Source organism: Myripristis murdjan, chromosome 22, assembly GCF_902150065.1.
Source record: "Myripristis murdjan chromosome 22, fMyrMur1.1, whole genome shotgun sequence".
NCBI lineage: Eukaryota > Metazoa > Chordata > Actinopteri > Holocentriformes > Holocentridae > Myripristis > Myripristis murdjan.
Window position 1 is genome coordinate 14,442,257 of NC_044001.1, and position 11,670 is coordinate 14,453,926.

At 40.8% G+C, this 11,670-nt stretch overlaps 2 protein-coding genes across 3 annotated transcripts; one reads left to right on the plus strand and one right to left on the minus strand.

Annotated features, from left to right (window-relative positions):
- Positions 1–241: 241 nt before the first annotated feature.
- slc25a47b (solute carrier family 25 member 47b) lies at positions 242–4,084 on the plus strand. 2 transcript variants are annotated; one of them, XM_030045251.1, is made up of 6 exons: positions 242–278; positions 424–467; positions 557–628; positions 952–1,134; positions 1,933–2,185; positions 3,759–4,084. In XM_030045251.1, exons 1-6 carry the CDS (start codon positions 242–244, stop codon positions 4,034–4,036), a joined length of 867 nt encoding a protein of 288 aa, XP_029901111.1. In that variant the 3' UTR covers positions 4,037–4,084. The 2 variants fall into 2 exon arrangements, with proteins under 2 accessions (XP_029901111.1, XP_029901112.1); XM_030045252.1 differs by lacking the exon at positions 557–628.
- A 1,532-nt stretch (positions 4,085–5,616) lies between these two features.
- LOC115354749 (tryptophan--tRNA ligase, cytoplasmic-like) lies at positions 5,617–11,495 on the minus strand. The gene is made up of 10 exons (XM_030045247.1): positions 11,325–11,495; positions 10,148–10,325; positions 9,892–10,000; positions 9,477–9,596; positions 8,810–8,992; positions 8,185–8,285; positions 7,900–8,012; positions 7,086–7,259; positions 6,431–6,571; positions 5,617–5,958 (listed from the first exon to the last, which is right to left on the minus strand). The coding sequence occupies exons 1-10, from the start codon at positions 11,403–11,405 to the stop codon at positions 5,800–5,802; spliced, it is 1,359 nt and encodes a 452-aa protein (XP_029901107.1). The 5' UTR covers positions 11,406–11,495; the 3' UTR covers positions 5,617–5,799.
- Positions 11,496–11,670: the final 175 nt, after the last annotated feature.

Sequence of the window (11,670 nt, forward strand, 5' to 3'; positions counted from 1 at the left end):
CCGGCCGGAGCAGTAGCGTCTATCCACATTACATTTAACCTCTGGGAGACAGAAAAAAACCCTGTTATCTCACTAAACAGATGATTTATGGTTGTCTATTGTTGTGCAAATGACGGGAAATGTAGTGGCTCATGTTTTCACCGTCTAAATTTGAGGCGTTTACTGACATTACCTCACACAGAGTGAGGTAGTAACGGCGGTACTTGACGGCACCATATGTGGCAGCTGGGTTGGGGGAAGCATGCATTTCGCGGATTTCGTCGCTGGTTATGTAGGAGGTAAGCTAAAGAACAAAAAGCATGTGCAGCCAGCCTTATTACACCATTATTACCATTGCACATCTTAAAGGAATCCTTGCATCCTTTATGGTCCAGTATTGTTTTTGTTTTTGTTTTTTAAATCGTGTGACCCTTGTGTTTGCAGGGGCCTTTGGTGTGGTTGTGGGCTACCCTCTGGACACAGTGAAGGTATGGTGACACACACACACTCAGGATGTCCTGACAGCAGCATAACGAGTCATGTTAAATGCAGATATGTTCTCCGTGACCCGTTCCAGGTGCGGATTCAAACACAGAACAGGTACAGGGGAGTGTGGCACTGTATTCGCTCCACATGCAAGACTGAGGGGGTGAGTGTTTCACTCAGAGGTCAGCATCACCTGATTATTCACCTTTGCAACATAGTTTGGACTTTACAGTATTAGTCAATAGTCATCATTGTGCTTATCTATGTGTGTCCTGATCTGAGTGGCCCAAACGGGGAGTAGGTGTGTGCACATTTAGCCTGTGTGTAGGCTGGGTGCAGGATAAAAAAAAAAAAAAAAATGGAATGAAAAGTGATTTTAAAAAGACGATTGTCTTGACACACACACACACACACACAGTATTGCGCCCCCTGCACTATTATCATCTTCTTCATGAGCTCACTGTGCGTAACCCTGTCCCTCTTCAGGTGAATGGTTTCTACAGGGGCATGTTGATGCCGGTCTCGACTGTGTCCCTCAGCTCCTCTGTGCTGTTTGGGACCTACAGGAATGTCCTTCAGTGCCTCTGTCAGCTGCGACGTGGCAGTCCTGATGTCAAACCTGCCAAGCAGGATATCTTCCTCTCAGGCCTGGCCGGAGGAGTTGCCCAGGTATTTTTTTTTTTTTTTTTGCTTCAGCTGTGTAGAATAACAGTGTCAGACTGACTGGCTGACAGTGCAATTCCCTGTGTTCCCTAATCATGGGAAAATCAATCAATTAATCGATCAATTTTACTATATTTACAATATGTATATTATAAGGAGTTTACCCAAAAAGGGCTCTGTTTGCATTTTAATCTTCATCATAGCCCACTGGCAAAATGGTCTTTGCTGTTTAATTTTTTGGTCTTGTTTTGTGCAAACTTCACAAAGGCATGCGCTTCCACATGTGCATCCAAATGTGAAAAAGCAGAAAAATAAAGTGCACACGAGATAACCCGTCAACATTTACTACCAGTAAATGTTGATGGGAACATGTTTTCTATTTTTTACATTTATTATGCAGCACACTGCATCACACAGAGCACACACTTTGTTTTTTATAGCTCTACAAAGCAAATCCACTCTAAGTGGCCATCTGTCAAGGCAGGTAATTTACATTGGCTGTTTTAACATCACTGTTTCAGGTGCGGTCAGAAGTGCAACATGCTTCAGCAATAATTTGTTGATTGACAGTGTGATTTAGTATTAATCTGCTCTAACAGGTTTCGTCTCTGAGTGGCAGTAAGGTTTGGTTGAGGACCTACTTACCTTGTACAAGCAAAACGCCCTGCTGTTACAGTCTTTAAATAACTTGTTCCACTCATTACTCAGCAGTGTCAACCAAAAAGTCACTCAACCTCTTCAACTGTCAAAACTCCCTTAATATATCCTCCTCCTGCACTTTGTCTGTCTCCGTCTTCTCATCAGGTATCGGTGATGTCCCCAGCCGACATAGTAAAGGTGCGCCTGCAGTGTCAGGGACTTTCAGCCGGGGCCACAAAGCCCAAGTACCACGGCTCCATCCACTGTCTGCTCACCATCGCTCGTGAGGAAGGAATTCTGGGGCTCTATAAGGGAGCCCAGGCTCTGGCTCTGAGAGACGGACCCGCCTTTGCCATCTACTTCACCATCTATAATATGATCTGTGAGCAGCTGGCGGCTCCAGGGCAGACCCAGCCAGGTAAATCAAAACTGTTTGCATAAAAATGGATGGAAAAACTCACCCCAAAACACCTAAACTAACACTACTAAAGCTGCAGTAATTGAAATTATGAAAATAAGGACCGCAAAAAAACATTGTAGAAGCACATAATGAAACGATATGGGATAATCACAGAGAGCCATGTAGCGCAAACAGTTTCCTCTTAAAGTGACCCGTGGGTAATGCTGAGAACAGCAGCTTTAAACACAGTTATTGAGAATGTATCTTTCATGTCTGGGACTGTGTTTTCGGTTGGTCGTGTGTAGCAACACATTATGTAATAACGCCACATTTTGTAACAACTCTATTATGCAATAACACCTGCATTTTGACACAATTTACTACTTTTGTAAGAAACATTTTGACCCTAACCCAAATTAAAAAAAAAAAAAAAAAAAAAAAATTTCATGTGATGGTTACTACATGGTGCTGGGGTTGCACTTCTTTTAATATACTAATTCTGCAATTACTGAACTATCATTACTGAACTGTAAAAACTGAGCTGTGCACACAATCCACCCTACAAAGTTTTCAACAGTGAAGGTTGGACCTCCAGGGAGACTGACAGTTACCTGACTGCGAGTGTTCATTATATTTTGAACTGGGAGATGAAAAGTGCAGCGTTACAAACACATCCACTTTATGGGAGCCATACAACGACACACTTAGCTGATGAATTAATGAATATACTGAAAGCATTTTTACGTTTTAAATAGTCTATGCAGACTTTTTTCATATTGTTATCCCAAATTGAAATGGTGACCCAAAAACAGCAATACAAAACGAACCATGGGTTTATTGAATCGTTACACCCCTTGTTGATAATGAACTGTTCCTTTAATCATTGAAAACACATCAAGCTTTGGTGTCAGTCCCTCAGAATCACAGAGCAAAGGGCTTTATTCAAACAACAGTATTGTAAGGAGAAATCCATGCTCTCTAGAGTCAGCGTGGCATGGAGGCGGTCAGCCTGTGGCTCTGTTGAGCTGTTATGGAAGCCCAGGCTGCTTTGACAGCGGCCTTCAACTCATCTTCGTTTTCAACTGGAATCTCATACAAATCTATCAGCGGATGGTCATATATGGTACCTAAAGCTTGAGAAAACTTGTGTATCTACTTGAGTAGCGGAGAGATCTTCTCTAAACTCTTGACTAAGACTGTGGAATCATCTGCCAACTCAGTTATGTACAGATGATTTCCGCACACATTTAAGGGCTCTATGTCAGGTGCTCTTTTTTTTTTTTTTTTTATGAAAATAGCTAACAACTCTGCAACTAAACTAACTAAATAAATAATAAATCAAAGCAGGAACAACCCTGCTGAATTGCTTGTTTAACCTCAAATCTTTTAGAAGTCCCTTGAGGGAGGTAGACTGAACCATTACAGTCCAGGCGAGCTGAAGGCCGCTATCAAAGCAGCCTGGGCCTCTATAAGACCTAAGCAGTGTAATTTAATTCATCAGTGCTGACTGCCAACTTTTCCATGATATGATATTTTTTTGAGATGCACCTGTACATGTTGTATCTTGTATGTTCATATGTCTTTCCTCCAGAATGGAAAGTGGTCTTGCTGGCGGGAGGTCTGTCAGGGATGTGCAGCTGGGGCATTGCAACGCCCATGGATCTGATCAAAGCTCGTCTGCAGATGGACTGGATGGGAGAGCAGAGATACCGAGGTTTTTTCCACTGTATCACCGACAGTGTGCGCTCCGAGGGACCCGGCGTCCTTTACAAGGGGCTCAGTCTCAACTGCATACGTGCCATCCCTGTCAACATGGCAGTGTTTTCCATGTACGAAGTAGTGCTTCGCCTTCTAAAACCCTCAGCTTAACTTTACATGTAGCCTTTTTTTTCCAGCATATGTTGTATCTTTATACTGCAAGTGGATTATACTTGTTGGCTAAATGACAAGTTCACCTTAAATTTCCTCCTTCAGGAGACCAAGCTCTCATGTAGGGCTGGCACATGACAAGATGGATGTGATTTTAGAAGACTCTAACCCTAAATGATGTGAAATGATGTTTTCAAACGATTTTCCTGAGAGTCTGTTCTTATCTTTAAATTTTAACATATATGGGTGAAAGAGAAAATTCTCTAATTAAGTATATTTTATTCTAATAGTGATATTTTCTGATGCAGCTTTTTCAAGACTCTCTGTAGAGTAGTGTTGTATAAAACGGAAACATTTTCTGATGCTGCTATGTTTTTCAGATAACTTCAGGACTGAGCTGCACTCAGTCAGTGAAAATAATTTGACTCTGCAGCTGCAGTCATAGCCGTTGAAGTATTTCAAATAATGTGCAAAAATGTGAATACATTTTAACTCAGAGCTTCCAGGGAAGTGTGACCATATCAAAAACTGCAACAAGTACTGTATCTGCACATTGTTTCAAGTATTTAGGAGACGTCATTCCTTAATAAGTTCATATTCCCCTCATTACGTTACAACACTACTGGGAAGTCTTTAAGGGATCTGTCTGCGTTTATAAAACACACAGGTGAGGGGAATGATGTGTTGAGTTGAATCATAGAACATGAAAAGATCTTTTAGTGGTGATGTCTTCTTTCCTTTTTTTCTCTTATCTGACTGGGCTAAAATTGTATTCCATGTCTCAGAAACCGTCATTATTCTCCAAAAATGCCTTTTCCAGACGTTTCCCTCTCAGGGTGCTCCGCTGTCACATGAAACTGTTCAGGTTACCCACTTTGTAGTGATATGATCATATCACTGTTACAACTTGTGATCATGTGTTTGTTAGCAGCAGTTAAAACTACAGGGCCGTCTGCACTTGAGACTCCTGAGCATGCAGTATTTTACTGCACGTTCTCAGTCTGAGAGCTGACGCTGTATAGTACCTTCAGCAAAGGAATAAAACGTCCATGTGCTCCTTATCAAACGCTCAAACCTTCTCACGAGGACATTGCAATCATTTTCTGATGGATTTTGAACCCTGTCATTTTCTGGAGTGTGATATTTGGGGAGAAATGTGTACCTTTGCTGTGTGACTGTGATAATGTGAATTGAACATAACATTAAGATATAACTCACACATGCATTTCTACATTGTTTACAGTAAATAAAATAGTATTTATAAAAATATAAATAAATATATATTATTTATATGTGCGTATGTGGTCTAACAATTGAATAAAATGTGTGCAATCAAAAGTTAAGAGTTTCTTGTTTTTATTGACTTTCAACAGAAACTGAATACATGCTTAGGAGTCAGTTGTGAGGCGCTGGTCATTACTCAACAAGTTCTGCATAAGCTGCTTTCCACTGCTATTCCTAGGATATTTTCTGCAGTAACTTTCATCTATATTCATAAAATGATACGCCATGTAATGCAGCAAAAAATGCAAGCAAATAAATGTATCAAGGGTAGCTTAACAGTGAAGCACAAAGCAGTATTTGGAGAAATTGTACCTGTTTTTTTTTTTTTTTTTTTTTTTCCAGGACTAAGGTAACCTAGGCTCCTCTGAATTCATACTTATTAAATTTTAATATTAACCATTTTTCATGGAAGACAATAATACGGCCTACATGAAATTAACCAGGTGATGGATCTTTACATCTCAAATTGCTAAAGCAGGCTAGAGTTTGAAATTCAAGGGCCTGGGTGTCATGAACTGTTTGACCATTTCATCTGTGACTTGCTTGCGTCTCTCTTGGTGCTCGGCGATCATTGGCTGCAGAGTCTCGATCAGAATCTTCTTCAGTTCTCCCGTGAGCAGAGCTCCACTGGTGTAGTCCTGTTGACAAGAGAGAGACGCGAAGATGGAGGGGAGGATGAGAGTTGGGACAAACACAATGAGAGATGTTGCTGTTGCTCCTCTTTAAAGATTTACAGCACAAACTGAAGGGCAGCAATATAATTTTTAGCTTTATTGTGTAACCAAATCTTGGGGTCAGTTATTCTTTGCCCGAGCCTGCGTGAGACATCCATACTAATGAGGTTTACTCTGGTTAATGTCGTCCTTTCAGCGGTACTATGAGGACACATACCTTTCTGATTAAGGCTCCCTTACACTTATTAACCTGACGATGAAAATTTAACAGGATGTGACGATGCACAGCAGAAGCCAATCTATGTTTAACTTTGTGTCTGTGCCCCAGATCCTCTTGGTGCTGCATCCATCTACTTATTCAGTTCATTCGTGTTCCCTAGTTCAACACATGAGTTTCCCTCTCCACATATCTATCACCTGTAGCTCTCAGTCTCACCTGTCTGATCTTCTCCAGTTGTTCATCATCCTCCAGGAAGAAGGTGAGGTACATGAAGGAAACGTCAATGTCCGGATCACCACCGTACTTCCTGTGCTCTTCCACTGTGTCCTTCCCTCCGGAGAATGCATGCTGGTTCACCTGTGTGCAGCGACAGAGGATACAGTATTAGTTTATTGCAGTGAATGTGTTTCATGTCTTTCACACGTTATTTCACATGATATTTCATGATATAGTGTGGTTCAGGTTCAGCAAATAGTAATTCTCTTCAGTGAGTAGTTATTCTCTTGGCAGCATGCATTATCTTAGAAAATGAAACAGACTGCACACTATTATTTGCTCCCAAGGTATGTGTAAATTTGTTGTCACCTAGACACTCGCACTCTTCGAAAAATTGTCTTTTATTGTCAATGTTTTGGGGTCCTGTCTACATGGTAACCCTAGATTTGCAAAACTCTTGTGAGGGTGGTTAGAGTTAAAGTTCAGCTTTAGGTTGAGGTCAAGGCAAAGTCAAGCGCTTTTGTGTTGAATCAAGTGCACGTGTATGAGAGTGTGTGAAGGATTTGCAAATCTAGGGTTACCATATAGACACAACCGTGTTTTGGGTTCTATTTGGCATCTATTGTCGAGGACTGTCCTTTTCTAAGTATATCACCTTGTCTTTGATCTGCTTGGGTGTGTCAGTGAGGAAGATGGAGGAGTTGGGGTCGCTGGCGCTCATCTTGGTCTGAGCCCCCTGCAGGGCGGGAAAGAAGGTGGAGTGCAGCAGAGCCGGCTTTGGGTAGCCGATTCTGGGAGCCACATCACGGGTCATCCTGAAGTAGGGGTCCTGAAGAGCAAAAAGACACAATCAGACAATTCTCAGGGTCTAATTTCTCAACCGGGACTATAACCATCCAAAAGAACACATAATTTCCAATGTACTTAGATTACCTTTCCAGTATTAGCATATCTGAGCTCATATTGGCATGGAGACACTACAGTCCTTCCTATATGGCATTTCTCAGTTTCAAAATAGAACTGTGGCCTAAACATTACCGTATTAATTAGATAATATTCACAGTAAGGATTTGCACATCCAAAAGGAGGCCAGAAATTGTGGCCAAAATGCAAAAACGTGCAAAAAATATTAATTGCAATGAGAAAAGAGTGTAATTTTCTCAGTGGTCAAGCCATCATCAGCATCTGATAGATGCGGCATCTCCTGAACTACTATCAGATCAATTTCATTCATTCTTAGAAACATATTTTTCTTTTGTCTTTCAAGATTCTCAAGTTTTTCAATCTAGTTAAGTAGAAACAAATGATTTAATCTTCATTATAATATATTCAGTGGTTAAAATGCTACATACATATACATATATATGATAATATAACAGTAATAATATTTATTTAATACTAATTTGAGTTTAGAGTGAATGTGGATTAACATGAATCACTAGAGGGTAACATGGTAGCTCTGTCCTGACCTGGTCAATAGCACAGGGGATAAGACAGGGGACGTCTGTCTTGCTTCCAAAGATCTGGGGGAAAGAGTTGCTGAAGGACGGGGCTGCCTGGATGGCCGGGAAGCTGATCTTTCCTGAAAAAAGAGGTGAAAGGCATTGTAGCCATCACTGAAACTCATGTGCAAAGATGTAAGACAAGCATTTTTTGTGCATGCTTTGTTGTGTATGCTAAATTTGCCCTTGGAATTTGGAAGGATGAAAATGAATCAATCAATTACTGATAAATGAGCTGCTTATCTGTCTTACCAATGCTGTCACTGTCTGTGAAGCCAAAGATGCCTTTGACCTGGTTGAAAGTCACATGCTTCTGGATCTTTACCACGTTGCTGTAGAATTCACGACAGGAACTGAGGAGAAAAGTAAACATGAGAAATTAATTTTTCGCAATTTAGCTGGTTTGTTGTGCATTGTGGAAGAGCAAATTTCTATAGTATGGGATACACAAGCAACACACAGGGAGGCAGTTTAGTACAGAGAAAGGTTGGTACTACAGTGCCACCTTGTGGTGAACAGGAGAATAGACACGCTATAAAGAGAAGCGTGAATGCGCTGAAAACATATTTGGAGATCAGAGATAAGAAGTGGTTCAATATTAACTAAAAGGTGTAAGATAGGCCATGTCTCTGTGCTCATTCCATATTCATTACAGTCACTGAGACTTTTTGTTGGATTTCTTGAATTCGACAAAGTAGTGGGTGGAGTCCCGCTCAAGCCATAGCCACGGTCACACATGTATTAAAGATTTACAGTAGAAGGACTGTTATTAATGCACTACACCACCAGCATCAATCCAATCAAGATATAGCACAACAGTTATGTCCTGAAGGGTTAGTCAATCAATAGCTTTGTAAACCGGGGATGAGCTGTTTACCCCATGTAGTCCAGGTCAGAGAAGATGAAGGTCTTGTTGATGTCGAAGCCACAGGCGATGATGTCCTTGGCATTCTCCACAGCGTAGTAGTGGGACTCCTCAAGTGTAATGTCCTTCCACAGGTACTTCTCATCATCCGTCATCTGGATCACCAGCGGGATGTCAAACACATCCTGCAGCCACCTGCGACAAGATGGAAGAGGATGAGGAGGGCAAAGTTGGCACCAGATGATGACATGAAATAAAAAGGCATAACTGGCTGCTCTTTGTGCTCTGCTGTAGCCACATTGAAGTCTTACATCCATTTTATTTCTTTACATTCCATTCCAATTTCCATGTTTTTTGAGGCAAAGCTAATTTCTGATTGACTACAACACCTGGCTGATGATTTTGGCTTTTATTTATACACATCTGGAATAATCAGAACCTTAAAGTCACACTCAAGTGCAAAAAATTAGCTCATCATACCATATACCTTTATTTTATTGTTTTATTTAAAAAAATCTTTTGTCTCCTGTGGTGACTTCTAACAGGAAGTGTCCATAAACGTTCCAATAAAACAATCACAGATGTCTGAACTGTCCCGGCTCCCTGCCCCACCCATCAAATAAAACGCAGAATGCCCTCAATATGTAGTTTCACTGTGGTTTTACGAGAGGAGGCTCACTTGGTGAAGATGAAGGGGATGAGGTGTCCGACATGCATGGCCTCCGAGGACGGCCCCCTGCCAGTGTAGAGGTACATGGACTTGTTCTTCTCATAGGCATCCAGCACCTGTTGCACATCTCTGTCAGACAGAGAGACAAAAGCAGAGAGAAGAGGCAGAGAGAGACGCCATGTTTATCTCTCATGCAGTCGCATAAGAAAGATCCACCTGTCATTGTATTACACCCACTCTTCGTCAATCATTTCATGGGTACACACCTGTTTTTTTACAGTCTGTGGGGTCGATACACTCTTTACAAGACCATGATTTCCAACAGCACACAGTTTGAGCCTGGCTTATCATTTCGAAGATGACACACAATGACGCCAACTGTCATGACAGTCATAAAGTTTAACGACCATGTCCTTATGCTGACCTGTGAGAGAAGAAGATTCCTCTTCGCAGGAAGCGGTGGGGTTTGTGTCCAGTAACTTTGGCCATCCTGTCCACCAGCTCCTTTTCAATTTTACTGCTGCCAAACCTCACTGAGGAGAGACACAATAACCAGAAATGATCCCAATGTTGACATAATTACCTTTTTCATTCATATCTCATACCAATGGTTTTATCTTGCATGCTGGTGATGGATAAAATGCCAGATTTTTATCTTTACAAATATTTTTGGCTCTTACCTATGAGTTTTTCATAGTCCACTCCCTTGGCTCTGGAGGTGGAGACGTTCCAGGGGTCGACTGTGTCCTCATCGGTGTTGTCTGAGGGCGGACATCCTGCTTTGTAGTCCTGACCTGATGTCTGCTTGTAGTCCATTTTCAGCTTCTCCAGCAGCTGGATGGCAGCGTCAATTTCTGCCTGCAAAGAAATAGACCATCATCAGCTCAAAGAGACGAAAATATCAGGAGGACCCTATCACACTGCAAGTAGTGAGACTGTTTTTTTTTTTTTTTTTAATTCCCATATTCATGATCTTTAACTCTTACTTTATGCTTGTTTAGTTACTTAATTATTTGTTCATTTATGCATTCATTCACTCTTGGGAGACAGCAGGAGTTTAGTATTTAAAACAAAACAAAACACATAAAATCAATTAAAAACAAAGCAATAATGAGATAGTTGTGCTCAACAATATAACTTAATTGGAATAAAAATAATAAATAATAAATAATAATAATAATAATAATAATAATAATAATAATAATGTCAAATAATAGAAATAACTCTGTTTATCACATGTCATTTTTTTTCCTTCTCTCTCTCTCTCTCTCTCTCTCTCTCTCTCTCTCTCTCTCTTTTTTTTTTTTTTTTTTTTTTTTTTAAATTTGGGACACTTCGGAATTCACCAAAAATCCAGTTACAGAAATGAAACCGAAGGCTACTGTAGTTCATGTTTGATTGTCGGCTGAGGCAAAACGTTTGTCAGTTTCATCAGCCAAGAGAGGAAGGGGAATGCTTCGTTATCACATCAACATCGAAGCCAACATGTCCAGACCGCCCACTGTAAAAACTACCGGATTTTTTTTTTTTTTTTTTTTTTTTTTTTTTGCTGCCAGGTCTCTCAGGAGGGTTCAACAATTCCGTCAAAAACGAGTAAAGTGTTGAGAAAGGGCCAGGGCACAGTTTATCTGCAAAGATGCACCTGAGCCAATCTTGTTAAATCCTCAGTCATAAAAATTGGCAGGCTGCCCTAAAATCAATCAGTCAATCTTCACAAGACACACATAGTCATTCAGTGAGAAATACAATCATATAAAGTCGGACTACAATATAGCCTCAATTTAATTTGCTGCACATAGTGTTTTTTTTTTTTTTTTTTTTTTTTCTTATCATAAGAATAATTAGAACAATACTCACTTTATCCGCTTTGGCTGCTTGCAGATCTCTCACTTTGACTTCTTGAGTTTCCACTTTGTTGTAAAGCTCCATCGCACTCATGCCTCCTGAGGTTTTTACAAGCTGCTCAAATGCACCTGCGAAGCGTCAAGGTGAGCACTGGTGACCTCGTTTCCGCGGGCTGACGGACAGAGAGGGTGCGCTCTTATACGCGCACACTGTCACCTCGCTGGCCAATGGGACGTCGAGAAAATGCAGCAGTTCAGTTTTCTCACGAACAAAAGAAAAAGTGAAACAAGCTGGCACATTATCTTAGAGGAAGCCCTCCCACTTCTTGGAAAAGCACTGACAGGATAAAAAAAAAACT